At 44.2% G+C, this 15,959-nt stretch overlaps 1 protein-coding gene across 29 annotated transcripts in view; it reads left to right on the forward strand.

Annotated features, from left to right (window-relative positions):
• PTPN3 (protein tyrosine phosphatase non-receptor type 3) overlaps positions 1-15,959 on the forward strand; it is a 122,430-nt gene that overhangs the window by 57,159 nt on the left and 49,312 nt on the right. For 25 of the 29 annotated variants that reach the window (XM_077968358.1, XM_077968353.1, XM_077968350.1 and 22 more), the window contains 5 exons: positions 4,156-4,276; positions 5,417-5,504; positions 9,024-9,112; positions 13,783-13,846; positions 15,320-15,492. In XM_077968358.1, the coding sequence (XP_077824484.1) occupies positions 4,156-4,276; positions 5,417-5,504; positions 9,024-9,112; positions 13,783-13,846; positions 15,320-15,492 (535 nt within the window). Of the gene's footprint in view, positions 1-361; positions 1,991-4,155; positions 4,277-4,811; positions 5,149-5,416; positions 5,505-9,023; positions 9,113-13,782; positions 13,847-15,319; positions 15,493-15,959 lie in introns of those variants that run through there. The other 4 variants (XM_015117130.2, XM_077968366.1, XM_077968365.1 and 1 more) reach the window with 3 other exon arrangements.

Below are 15,959 nucleotides of genomic sequence, written 5' to 3' on the forward strand. Positions count from 1 at the left end.
CTCCAACCTGGGCAACAGAGCGAGACTCTGTCTCAAAAAAAATTAATTATTGTATATGAAATTACTGGATCAAAAGTTATGCCTACATTTTATGATATATTCTGCTAAATTCTTCCAAGAGAGGCATCTAATATAAAGTCCAGCACAGTGGTTTGCACCTGTAATCCCAGCTACTCAAGACGCTGAGGTGGGAGGATTTCTTGAGCCCAGGAATTAGAGGCTGCAGTGAGCCACAATCATGCCACTGCACGTCAGCCTGAGCAACAGAGCAACCCCATCTCTAAAAAAAAAAAAAAAAAAACAAAAACAAAAAACCGTGATCTGCAGGTAAAGTACCCGAAAATACACAATGGTGAAAAATTGTTAATGGCCTGTCAAGGCTTTATGAGGCTCAAAGTATAAAGTATATTTTTTGGAAATTTATGTTTATTCCAGAATGTTCCCTGCACCTCTGCCACACAGAGGTCTGCACCAGCCTCAGGGTGCACAGATGGATAAAACACATTGCTCTCCCCAAGGAGTCTACAGCCTGTAGGGAGGCAGATGTGGATAATACTAGTGGTGGAGATGGCCACCAGGGATGCACTTCATCCTGCTTGGGGATGGGGGGAGAGCATCTGGGAAAACATCCTAGGAATGACCCCTGAGAACCGTCTCTAAGATCAGGTTGGAGTTGGATGAATAGCAGGTAAAAGACCTTCCCAGTACAACAGCTGGGCAGCTTGAAATGCTGTACGTTGGAACCTGGGATATACCCTCTCTGTGCTGCAAAACATAAAATACTGTCAACCAGAAGAAAGCATGGAACTTAAAAAGACAAGGTATTTCCCACATAAGCACTTCCTTTTTTGTTTGCTATAATTAACTTTTGTATGTGTTGCTTTCTTACAGATAGGAAAATGGATTACTTAGGAGTTTGGAGCATATAGTATAGTAAGTAGGTAAGAGTAGGGACAGTGGTCAGAGTCTAGCCTCCAAATTAGCAGCTGAGCAACTGTGACAGGCCCCTTTGAGTCTGTTTCCTTATCTGTTTAGTGAGGATAAAAAGCCTTGCCTATATGACAGGGTTATCATGAGTATCAAGTGGGATGATGTCATTGAAATCGATGTGAAACCGCCCTGTGTTTTGCGTATGTTTGTTTATCACTGTTTAACTTTGTTTCCCCCTAGTGGTTAGCACAGAGCTTTGCACAGAGTAGCCGTTTAGGATTTAAAGGGAAAACCACCCCACAGGGAGGCTCATTGGTTGTGTTCGAAGTTCAGAACGTTTGTCAGCAACTTGCCTAAAGAGAGAACCTTGCTGTTCATGTTTGCAGAATGATACCAGGGATGGGACTGTTAACTGGTATGATGGGTAACCTTATTGGGATCCAGGAGGATCTCCATCAGCCAATGAAACCAACCAAGTAAAGGTTCATAGGACTCCACCTTAAGACTCAGGAAAGTCATTTACAGCATTTGGTTGGCCTTTGGGGACATGACTGCTGTCATCAAATGACCAGCAGCGGCTCACAGGCCTGGTAGGCAGGCTGGTGGGGTGGTAGGATCTCTAACTGGGGTTCAGATCACCTGAGTTCTGATCTTGACCCTGTCCTAGAGATCTCTTTTCCTTTCCAGACCTCAATTTCTTCACTCTTAACATGAGGACTTTGAAGGAAGTGATTCTAATGCTTTCTAGCACTTTTCCTCATTGGGCATGCTGTGTCAGGGCATTTAAATGATTTCATGTGAACACACTATGTGCGCTTAACCCAGCACAAACTTACCAGCCACATAGCCTTGATGTTTCTTTCCACAACTTGGCCACATTTGACTGACCTTAACAGCCTCTGGTCTAACCTTGACCAAGTCTGCATGCATTGGTCACTTGGCTCTCTGCCCTTTTCCCCTTCCAGAATTGAACTTTGCATCAGCCTCTGTACAGATCAGTTCTGAGCACCCAAATTTCTGAGCACCTACTGTGTGCCATGCCTGATGCTGGGCCCTAAAGGTGAGTCTGACCCACTCCCAGCATTTGAGGCACAGTGTAGGAAGGAAACAGATCCCTTCGTTATGGTGTGGATCTCAAAGAGCAGCCCTGTGGTGTGAGGGCGGTTAGGTGAGCAAGGCTGAGTGAGACATAACCTTTGCATCTGCCCTTTTTTTTTTTTTTTTTTTTGAAACAGAGTGTGGCTCTGTCGCCCAGGCTGGAATACAGTGGCGCAGTCTCGGTTCACTGCAACCTCCGCCTTCCGGGTTCAAGCGATTCTCATGCCTCAGCCTCCCAAGTAGCTGGGATTACAGGCATGCGTCACCATACCTGGCTGATTTTTGTATTTATATTACAGACGGGATTTCACCATGTTAGCTAGGCTGGTCTCAAACCCCTGACCGCCGGTGATCCACCCGCCTTGGCCTCCCAAAGTGCTAGGATTACAGGCATGAGCTACCGCGACCAGCCGCATTGCCCTTTCAACTTTGTGATGAAATTCACCCAAAAAGCTGCCTGTCTCACCCACTTCCCTTTTGAGATTGGCTACAAAGTATCACCATATCTTTCCCATACTCTGCCCTTGTAGCAGAGAAGGAGTTATTTGATTTGGAAATCTTTGGTGTTGAATTGAGAATCCTCAGAAGCCTCCTGGCATTGCGGCCAGCTACAGGAAGGAATTCATTAAAATATTTGGAAAGATCAGGGCTAGTTTTTTTTTTTTTTTAAAGATGAAGTAGGCGGGGCGCGGTGGCTCAAGCCTGTAATCCCAGCACTTTGGGAGGCCGAGACGGGCGGATCACGAGGTCAGGAAATCGAGACCATCCTGGCTAACACGGTGAAACCCCATCTCTACTAAAAAATACAAAAAACTAGCCGGGCGAGGTGGCGGGCGCCTGTAGTCCCAGCTACTCGGGAGACTGAGGCAGGAGAATGGCGTGAACCCGGGAGGCGGAGCTTGCAGTGAGCTGAGATCCGGCCACTGCACTCCAGCCTGGGCGACAGAGCGAGACTCCGTCTCAAAAAAAAATAAATAAATAAATAAATAAAATAAAGATGAAGTAGAAGCTTTTGTTTGTTTGTTTGTCAAGACAATGGAATATGAGATCAGTTGCCCCATTAGAGCTAGAGATTATCTTCTTCTGTTTTTAGACAAATGGGAAAACTTTGTGGAGAAAGGAAATGGATGTCCTCAGGTCCCATAAGCCTGGTCCTTGGCTCTTCACCTGGTGCCAGCCTTTTTTCCAGTTTCCTCAATGTTCCAGACACCCAAATGGTTTGAGTCCTTGGGGTAGCCATGGACACTTGTACAGGTTGAGCACTGCACAACTCTCAAGAATGCCCATCACATCATAGGCATCAACAATTCAATTCACGTTGGCAGACAACAGTCAAGGGTCTCAAGGGAGCAGTACCATTTGGCCGAGGGGCTAGTCTCGAAGTCACCCTTCCTTTTCCCTCTGCACCTGCAGGTCCCTAATATGATTCCCCTGATAGCCCCAGAATCTCTCTTCATATCTTTTGACTCCCCTTAGAATGTGTCTTTCTCCCTAGGAACTTTGCTGTTGCCTGAGCCCTGACCATTCGTCCCCACTCACTCCCACCCCTTGTCCCTGTGGCCCCTGAGCATACCCTGGTCCCCTTTCTTCCACATCTCCCTGAATCCCAGGTGATGGGTCGGGATGCAGAGAGTGGTCAGGTCTGCATGGCCTCCCTTCTGCCTACACCCAGTTTTTAGAGCAGATTGGTCCAGTGTTATGGTAACCTTGGGGTATGGCAGAGAAAGCCTGCACCAGGCGTGGCATACGAATTGTGGCATTTTCTTTATGGGTTCTCTATCCAGTGACATGAGTGCAAACTGCTGTGCTGACCACAGTATATGGAAGAGGTATGGGATTAGAACAGGGCCTAGGTTCAAACACCATCTCCCAATTTTCTCCCTCTGTGTCCTTGGGAAGAATGAGAATTTGATTGGATCATGTGTAATAGTATCTTAGCCCATAGTGAAGGCTCAGATAAGTGTGGAGTCTGGAGCTAGTGAGAAGCTTCAGTTCGTGTGGTGCAGAACTTACCGGAAAAGTATTTCCAATTAATGTTATTCTGGTGATGCTGTAGATGCTTATAAATACAGACCATATTAAAAAGGCAAAACTAATTATGATTTTCCCCTTATTCTGTCTTGATAGCTCATTTTGGAGACTATAATTCTTCCGTACATCATCCAGGCTATCTTTCCGATAGTCAGTTTATACCCGATCAAAATGATGACTTTTTAACAAAAGTCGAATCTCTGCATGAGCAGCACAGGTGAGGGGGGCTGGGGTGGCCTACTTTGGGAACTTGGGTCGGGTATTTTCAGACATCATATCCCTTTGTGTTTGATGCAACCTCTTTCTTTTGTGCATGAATCCTCTTTCAAGATGTCGGGGGTTTTTGAACCTTTGAGCTGGTATGGTGGCAGATATATTTGGCATAACTAGCATTTCTGTAAAGTGTGAAATCCAGTAAGAGTTTAGGGTGATGGCTGCTGCATCCTTTTCAGGATGTCATTGAAATCAGTAAATTCCTGAAGGAAATGCCCATTTTGAAATCTGATTGCCTCACCAATGGACTGTACCAAGGTAAACCTCTTAGCAGTTTACCACATTTGATAAAACAAGCTGTTCCTTCAGGTCTTGTTAAACAGACAGACAGATAGACGTGCAGTGCTGACCAGTCTCCTGTGTTCAGTTTGTGAAAAGTGCTCTGCGTCCAAGTGAGGAGCATGAGTCTTCTGCAGTTGCCCCTGCATATTTGTTGCGAGCCTCAGCTCCAACACATATACCCAATTCTGGCTGCTCTTCCCCTTCCTCGTTTCACTTAAAGCTACAGCAGCAGCTGTTCAGTCCGGGTCAAATAAAGGCCACCCTGACCAAGAAGGCCAGCTCTCAAGGGGCTGCTTTCTTCTTGGGAAAGCCATAAAAACAAAGGCCAGGCAACCAAGCGTCCTTTTAAGAAAGCACTGCCAAACCTCTCTCCCAGAATTACTCCCAGGGCAGAAGTCAATGTCCTAAAATAGTACGGGGCCAGTGGCGTTTGAAAGTTTGAGGCCACTGCCAAAAGAAGAGATAAAGGCAGAGAGACCTAAAGATTCCCTACGAATTAGCAACTTGGAATAATTAGGGCAGGGATTCTGAAAGGTAACAGTCTTCTACGTCTGAATATTGAGAGCCCACTAAAGGAAGTGTTATTTAATTTAAAAACGAGACGGTTAGAGGGAGTCAAATTCAATGGATAAGAAGAAAAACTTGCTTTAGTAGAATTTAGTATTAGATTGCTTAAGATTGATAACATAAGGCATTTAAATAACCTTACAGAAATAGTATCAAATGTTGTAGATTTTTTAAAATTGGAGATAATGCCCTCTACTTATTGGATGAACTCTGCTTTTTGTCTTTTCTTCTGTAGTGGGCTAAAACAATCAGAAGCAGAATCCTGCTATATCAACATAGCGCGGACCCTCGACTTCTATGGAGTAGAACTGCACAGTGGTAGGGTATGTATTCTTGTTATGTCTTGGATCAAACATTATGTTTTTATTTTAATCTCTGAGACTTTGAAAACTTCTTTGATGAAACTATTTCTTTTTCATTGTAACAGGACTTTAAAAAAGATATTTGGAAGGTTTATTAAGTAATACTGAATTTTTTGTTGGTCATTTGTCCAATTGCTTTTTTTTAATGTTTGCTTTTGTACTTGAAGACTTTCCTTTTGAGAGATTAGGGGCTTAGAAACTGGTAATTTTTGTAAGACCATTTTATATTATGGTTTTAACAGGCAAAAAAATAGGTATAAATTCATTTTTCAAGTGACAGTTTAAGGGGCCAAGATTTCTACTTAATCTCAAGTGCTGCCCAAATTGGAGCTAGTTACTCAAATATGATAGTTTTTTTTTTTTTTAAAGATTATGGTGGTTTGATTGTGAAAATCAATAAATATTTGAAATTAGTTGTGGCTGTTTTAACAGGATTTACTAACATCTGTCATCTGCCAAGCAATTTCTATGCACCAGTGGATTATTTCCTGCAGTAATACCATGAGTTCTGTGTATTATCATTAACCCCATTTTACAGATGGAGAAACTGATACTGAGGGACTTAACCGAGGTCACACAGCACACAAGTTGTAGCTTCAGCACATGACCCCTCACTGTCTAATTAGCATCTGACCTTTCAGCAGTGACATACGTTTTCTACCTGATTGGCTCATATCATATCCAAAAGGAAGCAAATATTAATTGAGCACCTACTAAATACTAGCCTTTATCTAGATGCTTTCATATGAGACCATAAGGTCTCATATGGGATCACAGAAACCTTGTGAAATCGACATTCTAGTTATCCCTGTTTTATAGATGAGAAAACTGAGGCTCATAGAGATTGAGTAAATGATCAAATTTTAAATCTATGTATTTTCATAGTTTATAGAAACACTTTATTTTTGTTTCACTTCGGTCCCTTTACAGTCCTGTGAGGTAGGCAAGTTGTGATATAGGAAATAAGGAAGGAAAATGATCTTACAAAATACCAGCTTTGGGACTTGACCATTCATTTTTATTCCATTTGCAAATAATATTTTATCTTAGATAGAATGTTTCAGAGAACTTTAGTTGTTGGTGAAGTAGGACTTCATATCTGCCTGAGTTGAGCTGTGCTCTCCCACCCCAAGAACTGTCAGTGAAATGACCCTCAAGGGCTGTGAGGCCAGATGATACCTGCGTAGCTAAGACCCCCAAGGTATCAGAGGGGGTTTGGTCATGCTAGGCTGTTCTACATGAACTAAAAACCCCTAAATCTCCATAGCTTCATATCACAAGGTTTATCTTTCAGTAATTCAAAGCTTGCATTGAGTCCAGGAGTCTTCTAGGGCAGCCCCCGACCCCATCCACTGCAATCACTCGGCAGTCGAGGCTGCTTCCATGTCATGGCTATCTTCCCATGTGGCCTCCATGTTTGTCACAAGGGAACAGGAAGCTGCAGGGTTACACACCAGCTCTTAAATGCTTCAGCCCAAAAGAGACATACATTCCTCCTGCTCAGAGCACAGTGGCCAGAACTAGTCACCGGGCTCTGCCCTCTGCAAGGGGAGCTGGGAAATGTGGGGTTGGGCCTGGGAGTTGAGTGGACAGTAACTGTGCTGGAGGGGTTGAGATGCATGCTGAAAGACCACAGGATTAGGAGATTTGAGACCTGGTCTTTGGCCCACCCAAACCATTCATTTATTTCCTTGTTCACTCAATTTTGATTTCCTTTGCTAATTTGTTCTGTCACACCTGCTTCATACTCCCTCTGTTGTGATCTCAAGTATCACATTTAAATGCAATTCTATCCTTCATCAATCAAATTTGGTTTTGTTGTAAGCGTGTGATTTTTGTTGGGTACTGAAAGTGAGTACTCTCTGGACTTTCCACCATATCAGCACTGTTTCGTTTGTCCAGTTTCTCTAAATCCATGTTCACATTGCGGTTCACAAATGATCTGGCCCACGGCAAAGGGGAATGGACGTTTCTTATGCCTTCCACATGCCGAACTCTCTTCTAGAAGCTCCACATGCCAAGCCCCCTTCTAGGTTTTTATCTTCTCTCATTTGGGCCCTTTGAGGTGGGTTCTATCATCTTTATTGTACAAGAAGAAAAACTGAGTCTCAGGAGCCCAAAGTAATACAGCTAGTAGGTGCCAGACTGAAGGTTCACACTCAGTTGTAACTGACTCAAACTGTGCCCTTTCTTTATAATTACTAGTATGTGGGCCAGGCACAGTGGCTCACACCTTTAATCCCAGCATTTTGGGAGGCCAAGGCAGGAGGATCCTTAAGCCCAGGAGTTCAAGACCAGCCTAGGCAGCATAGTGTGACCCCATCTCTACAAAAAATAAAAAATTAGCTGGGCGTGGTGGCACATGCCTGTAGTCCCAGCTACTTGGGAAGCTAAGGCTGGAGGATCACTTGAGCCCAGGAGGTTGAGGCTGCAGTGAGCCATGTTTGCACCACTGCCCTCTAGCCTGGGCATCAAAGCGAAACACTATCTCTCAGAGAAAAGCCAAACAAACAAAAACCAAGTATCTGATTGGGAAAACAAGAAAGTAAATGACTCAAGAAGAGGAACTATTTTGTTTTTAAGTTTTATTTGTACTCACCTTGTTCTCAAACAGATTTAAAACAGCTTGTAGTGGCTGTGTCTTCTGTATCCTCACTGTCCACAGCAATGCCCAGCACTTAGGCTTGTATAAATGTTGGATACATTGGATTTAGAAGCAACTTTTTTTTTTTTCTTAAACAGGGTCTCCCTCTGCTGCCTAGGCTGCAGCATGGTGGCACAATCATGGCTCACTGCAGCCTCAGCTTTGCAGGCTCAAGCAGTCCTCCCACCTCAGCCTCCTGAGTAGCTGGGACTACAGGCATGTGCTACCACACCCAGCTAATTTTTTGTGTTGTTTTGTAGAGACAGGGTTTCGCCGTGTTGCCCAGGTTGGCCTCAAACTCCTGGGCTCAAGGGATCCACCCTCCTTGGCCTCATAAAGTGCTGGGATTATAGGCGTGAGCCACCTCACCCAGCCAGCATTTATTTCTTAAGTAGATTTAGAATCAGCAGTTCTAAACTTAAACATTTTCATCATCATTTCATAATAGCTAAAGCCTTTACAGTAATGGAAATTGAGATTTGTAAAAAGCTTTGCAAAGGGGCGAGGCCTTTCTGATTTAGTGCTGATTGTTGAAAATTTAAAGCTTGAGTGTTCATTTAAATGATTCCATGGAATGAGTGGGCTTATTTGGTAACTTTCTAGACCAGTGGCACCCACATGTTGCTTGACAGGCTGTGTTCATTTTAGAAGAATTTAGTACTTAGTGCTTGGATCTTAAGTATCTGTTAAGTGGGGCTTTTTGCCTGTTTTCAGAGCATTTTCCCGTTTGGAACCTAAACGTATTACTATTTATAACAGCGTGGGTGCTTTAAAGTCACCAGAGGGCATAAGCATGACTGTAACACTCTGTGGATCTGAGATCTTCCTTTTTACAGGATCTGCACAATTTAGACCTAATGATTGGAATTGCTTCCGCGGGCATTGCTGTGTACCGAAAATACATTTGCACAAGTTTCTATCCTTGGTAAGTGCAAACAGTTCTCATTATTTTCTGAATCATGCTTTAAAAATATGCCGAACAAAAGTAATGTTACCTCCCGTTCTAAACGTTTTATTTCTAGAGACAGGGTAGAGATTTCCCGCCCCCGCCCCCCCGAGTTTTAACCTCTCACCTCTAAATTTGATCCAGATTTAGTACTTAGGAAAATTTGAGTTTGGTTTTCATTAGCATTCCCCTCCCCCAACTCACCCTGTGGTTTGGGATACTCTGGAAACCTGGTAGATAAAATGGCACAGGCAGGCCTTGGCATTAAGGAATTTTTTCCGGGTAGTGCATTGGTCAGAATTCAGAGAAGAGCTTTCTCTGGGCAGAAACCATAGTTTCAGTTCTGATCCTCGGTTATTAATTGGACCTTTACCAAGTGTCCAGCTCTGTTCTAAACTCTAAAGGAACCCAAAAACATGTACAACTGAGTGCTTGCCCTCTGAGCTCACAGGCCTGGTGAGAAGAGACCTGTAGGCCAGCCTGTCCCGCATTACTCGTGAGTGGAACTGAATTTTGGAGAGAAGTTTGAGTTTAATGTGCCAGGCAACAGAGAGCTTTTTTAGGGGAAACACCACCAAAATAATACCATCTACATAATGATAGCATGATGGTACAAGGAATGGGCATGGCACGCATCGCCAGGAAGGTAGAGGAGAGTGAGTACCGCAGATGGCAGGAGATGCAGATGGAAAAGGACAAACGGGGAAGAAACATGGAGTTTTGGCAAAACAGTGGCAGCAAGGAAGGAAGTTAGAAAATGGGGATAAGAGAAGATTTGGTGCCAGGTATGTGCCACACAGAGTTTGACCTTTGACGTCTAAATCTGCTCCCCAGCTTGGGAACATAGAAATTCATTTCATTGAAATGAAAATGTGTTTCATTTCAAACACAAAGATGTTCATCACAGCATTATTTATAACAGGAAAAAAACCTGTAAGTAACTTAAGTAAAATTATGGAGTATTATGTAATAATATATATAATATTAATGAGTTAATAATATAATACTCCATTGTTATATACTCTATTATATATAACAATAATATATATTACACATAAATATGTAATTATATAATATATAACAAAATTATTAATAGCAGTAATTCTTATTGCATGCTTACTGTGTCCAAGTCCTGTTACTGTGTGTTTTCTTTGATTTATCTCCTTTAAACTGGAAATAGGCCTATATAGGTTATTATCCCCATTTTCACAGAGGAGGAAACAGAGATACAAAGAAGTTAAGTAAGAACCTGTCCAGAGTCACACAGCTAATAATCAGAGTAGTTGAAACTCACATCAGAGTCCAGCTCCAGAGCCTGGACTTTTTTTTCAACACTAAAAATGGTATTTGTAGGAAAACGCTTAAGTAGGATACATACTTGTAGACGCTGTTCAGTTAAGTTTCAATATATCTATTTTCCAAAACCAAAAACTATGACAGCCCTGTTCAATTTGACACAAAAATCAGTGTAACAGATAGCAAGGCCTTCTCTCCATCTGTCATTCACCTCCTCTCTGTGGGAAGCCCCTCAGAGGAAGCAAGAAACTACAGCCTGCTTGGTGGGCTGGGGTGTGCCCAGGCAGCTCTCTGGCCCGCTCAGGACTAAGATCAGGCTAAGCAGAGGGCACAGTGGGCACAGGGCTCATTTTTCTGCACCGAGCCCCTCCGATGCTGGGGGCTTCCTCCAGGTGCCATGGGCCTAAAGCCCCCTGGGTCCAGCTTAACTGTGGCCAAACCTCCTAAGGGCCCACAGACAAGGGCTGGACCCTCACATTGTGGAGCAGATGTGAGTCCCACAGGGTCACTGCAGGAGAGAGAAGTGGGAGACTTGGTCAGGAGAAGCAGGTTTGTGAACAGAAACCTTTTTGGCAGAGCCTGCAGGGACTCTTCAACCCCTGGGCTCACCCACAGATCTGCTGAAGCCTCCCTCAGCCTTCAACATCAAGCCATCTCCTGTCAAGGCCTGGCCCCTGCCTCCAGTGCAAACCTCAGAGACCAGTGGGGAGGCCAGCACCAGATGGTGACCCCAGGGTGACAAGGGAGGTGCATGGGCAAATGCCCAAGAGGAGCAGGACCTAAGAAGGGCCCTGAGCATGCAGGGAAGGGCACTCACCAGGATCCGAATACCAGCTGAGCTTTGGCCCAAGGAAAATTCTAGAGAAGAAGGGGCAGGGTATATAGGTCCAGAGACGAGAAAGAACCCAGCTAGTGAGTTAGGAGTAGCTGGGGCAGGCCAGGCTGGAGCTGGCCATGGGCCTGGGGAGCGGCAGGAGAGGGGCCAGGTCATGGAGGGCTTCACAGGCCATAGGAGTCTACAGGCTCAGTTCTTAGTGCTCTTATGAGACTCTAGGCATTCCTGCATGCAGTGCTTGCAGTGCTCATAGTTACAGTGATTTACTTCTGTGCATCATTCTTTATGTGGTACCTGTCTCCCTCACTGGATTATAAGCCTCTGGATGGCAGTGGCTCCATGTCTTCTTCCCTCTGTCCCCAGGACCTGGCATAGGACTTTGTACATCCTAGGGGTGTGTGTGTGTGTGTGTGTGTGTGTGTGTGTGTGTGTGTGTGTGTGTGTGTGTGTGTGTGCTGGATTATAAGCCTCTGGATGGCAGTGGCTCCATGTGTGTGTACTGGATTATAAGCCTCTGGATGGCAGTGGCTCCATGTCTTCTTCCCTCTGTCCCCAGGACCTGGCATAGGACTTTGTACATCCTAGGGGTGTGTGTGTGTGTGTGTGTGTGTGTGTGTGTGTGTGTGTGTGTGTGTGTGTGTGTGTGTGTGTGTGTGTGTGTTTCTTATGAATGAGTGAAGGGCAGTAGGGAGCCCCCCTGAGGCCCCAAGCCTGGAAACGAGAGAGTTCATGTCTGTACATAATGAGATTTGACAGCTCAGGGAGAGAGCTGTCAGGTTGGGAAATTGGGGTCAGCATGGGAAAGGGATGCTGAGCTGGAGCCCTAGGAACCATAGGAGGCCTGCCAGGCCTTCCTACCCCTGTATATGAAGCCAAGGTTGGGGGGAGTAAGAGGTCCACAGATTCCCATGGGCCAGACAAAGCAATGTGAGAACTCAAAAGGGAGTTGGTTCTTCCGACTCGTTCTGCAGAACAGGAATTTTTGCATCTGCCAATTGGCAGAGAAGAATCGTGAGGAGACTCCCTAGACTTCAGGGAGATGGCAGAGCAGTAACACACACTAGAAAGAGTATCTCTAAAAGGGGTGAGCCCAAACACCCTTCTTATCCTTAGACTATTAACCTGCAGTCACCCAAAAAAATTTACTTCACGGTTACATCTACCAACAGATTGTTGAAAATAGATGTGTATTAGGTAGTATTTCATATGTAATAGAAGTATATTGCTGATCCTTCTGGGGGAATGTCCCATGAATAGTTCAACTTTCTTTTTACCTACACAGCCTCTCCATTCTAGAATGCTCTACCAAGGTCTTCATATGATCCTAGAAAATAGTAAAATTCCTTCATTTCCCCAAAAGTATTTCAGAAGTGAAGATTCCAGCAGGGAAATATGCACCCTTTGTATGGATTGCAGAAGTTTTTCATAAATGAATGATAGTCAACCCTTGGTGTACTTGGGGTTCCAAGACCACTTATAGTTACCAAAATCTGCACAGACTTGTCACACACTTGGCTCCGCAGAACTCGTGTATATGAAAAGCCAGCCCTTTGTATATGTGGGTTTCGCATCCTGCAAATACTGCATTTTCTGTCCATGTTTGGTTAAAAAGAGTCCCCCAGGTAGTGGACCCCACATAGTTCAAACCTTTGTTGATCAAGGGTCAACTGTAAATTTATTTTAAAAGTTATGTTTTTAATTAAAGGAACAAGCATTGCAGGCCTACTGTGTGTCAAGGTAGGGACTTGACATTCCTACTCTGCTTAAATCCTCACAGGGCCGCTCTCTGAGAAGGGCAGAGTTTTCACCACTGTTGGGAAGACTTCACAGTGGAGAGCTTAAGAGCACAGGCTTCAGAGTCAGCTGAGACCTGGGTGCAGGTCTTGGCTCCAGGAATTTCTAGTTGAGTGATCTTGAGCACTTTGGTTATGTCTCTGAGCCTCAGTTTCCTCATCTGAAAACTGGGTATAGCAATATGTACTTTTCAGGATTGTTGCAGGGCTTCACTGAGGGGATGTTTATAAAGCTCTTAGTAGCAGCCTAGTATATAAAAAATGTTCAGTTAATGGTGACTAAATTCTGTTATCTTGCAAATGTTAAGTAGGCTACTTGACACGTGGCTGTTAAGTAATAGAGCTGGGGTTCGGACCAGGTCTGTCCTCTTTCAGCTGCTCCATGCTGCTCTCAGCTGTCTTCCCCATGTATATACCAGCTCACGCAGAGCTGCAATGCCACAAAAGCAGCTTATAGCAAAGAGAGCACATGGCCCATGTTTCTTGTTATTTAAAAGCTACATCATAATCCAGTGGCCCTTATGCAGTGCTCAGCTTCAGTCAGCTACTTGGTGTTAGCCTGCGGCAATGGGGCTGCCATCATTTCTACAGAGAAGTAAACTCTAGGCAGCCAAGAGCCCCCACTCACTGGGATCATGGAATAAAGGACATGCATTGAGAGGCATCAGCTTCAACCTGGCCGATCCCTGATGTGCTTTGTTTGTGTTTTGTTTTATTTTTTGAAGGGTGAACATTCTCAAAATTTCTTTCAAAAGGAAAAAGTTCTTTATACATCAGCGACAGAAACAGGTGAGTAGTTATGTCCGTGCTTGCTTTGTTTTGTGCGTATGTATGTGTGTGGTTAGAGACAGGGTCTCTCTGTGTTGCCCAAACTGAGATCAGAGGATCCTCCTGCCTCAGCCTCCCAAGTAGCTGGGACTAGAAACATGCACCACTTTGCCCCACTTGTGTTTTTAAGTCACTTCTGCTTTTAGTTCTTTAAGGGTTGAAGGCAGTTTGCCATGTATATAACAGGGAAGAAAGAGCATGCCATTGTGGGGCCAGAGTCTACAGGACCCAGTGATTGTCTGTATAATTCTGCTTAGCTTGTTTTGGAGTCAGAGACAGTGGTTTCAGATTCTGGCTCTTCCACTTACCAGCTAGACAGGTTACTTAACGTTCCCTAGCCCAAGTTACCTTGTTTCCAGAAATGCTATAATGCTCACTTCTTAGGGAATTGTGAAGATTTAATAAAAGAGCATTGGTCAAAGCACCTGGCAGAGAGCCCACCGCAAAGTAGCAGCGAATGTCAGCAAGGTCAGTTCCCTCCCATGATGTGTTGAAACTGCACGATGGCTTGGTAGGTGTGCGTATCTCATAAGCAAAGTCCGTGGCACTGTCCATTTGGTCATCCATACAGAGATGTGGAACTTAGAGGTGAGGAAACTGAGGCTCCCACAGCTAGTGAGTCGGGGGAGCTGGAATTTGAACCAGATCATTACGAATCCGAGACACCTGGTCTTTCCACAACACTACACTCCATCTTTTTATGCTGCATGATTTTCACTTACTGTCACTGTGTCCATTTCCCAATTTTTCAAAGGTAATATGTGCTTAAAATGACCTCACAGAGCAGTGAACTCTTAGGAACGAGGACACAAAAGCTCAGAGCAACTAGGACTGGAATCTGGGTCTCCTGGCCCCCCCAGTGCAAGATTCAGGGTGGCACAAAAATGCATAAGATGGCAATTGAACATGAAAACAGAAAACCTAAACTCATGCAGAATGCAGGCAAAGCAAATGATTAAAATGATTATTATATATGAGCACTGGATTCAACTCTGTGCTTTGTGGAAAGCAAATAGAGAAAAACCCAAAATGTTATAAACTTGCTGTTGTCTGATAGATGAAAGAGTATTCCTTCAGGAGAGAGATGTTCCCAGAGCTAAAATTTAAAAGGAGTGTATCAGACGATTTTTATCTGGTTGCTCCAAATACATCCAGCCTAGAAATGTAAACAGATTTGAAATAAAAGCATTCGTGGAGGAGCACAGATGATGACAAAGAATAGATCCTGGTCATCTCTATTACCATATTCATAAAGATGGTTAACAAATCATGCTCTTGAATATTCCAGTAACACTGGTTTGTGGCCAAGGCATTTTGAAACCAGTTTTCTGCTGTCTGTTGCATCTTACCTCATTTCACCAATGTGGGTTAAATGCTTGCAAGTCCCTGCTCCTATGTCTGTGTGGGTGAAATCTTGACTGTTTTTCCTCCCAGGCTGAATCCAGGGAACATATTGTGGCCTTCAACATGCTGAATTACCGATCTTGCAAAAACTTGTGGAAATCCTGTGTTGAGCACCATACGTTCTTTCAGGCAAAGAAGCTACTACCTCAGGAAAAGAATGTTCTGTCTCAGTACTGGACTATGGGCTCTCGGAACACCAAAAAGTGAGTGTGCTGTAAAGACTGTATCCACATTAGGCTGAGATGTAAATGCATCCTGTTCACCAGTGAATAGAGGACATTATTGGGCAGAGGAGGAAACCTATAGCCCAGGGGCCCCAGACATTGGGTCTCTGAACCATGACTAAAAGTCTCCTGGGGTCAGCAGTGTCTGAGGGACATCTCGTGTTCCCAGCGTTTGTTTCTCTCCCCTCAACTCTATGAACTCAGCACTTCCAAGCAGTCAGATGGCAGCTGTACCCTGCAATATGACATAATAAAGGAAATGGAGCAGTGGCTCTGTGTGTCTCCTGGTGCCAGCATATTGGGCTATCCCAGCCTGATGCCACCAAGCCAGCCTCTCCCACAGAACATTAATTCCATAAGATGCTCTATAAAAATGAATAAAGGAATAGAAAAACATTTCCAGAGTCAGGTGACTTTGGGATATGTTGCCTATAATAATTACAAAA

Source organism: Macaca mulatta, chromosome 15 (genome assembly GCF_049350105.2).
Source record: "Macaca mulatta isolate MMU2019108-1 chromosome 15, T2T-MMU8v2.0, whole genome shotgun sequence".
In the NCBI taxonomy this organism is placed as follows: Eukaryota; Metazoa; Chordata; class Mammalia; order Primates; family Cercopithecidae; genus Macaca; species Macaca mulatta.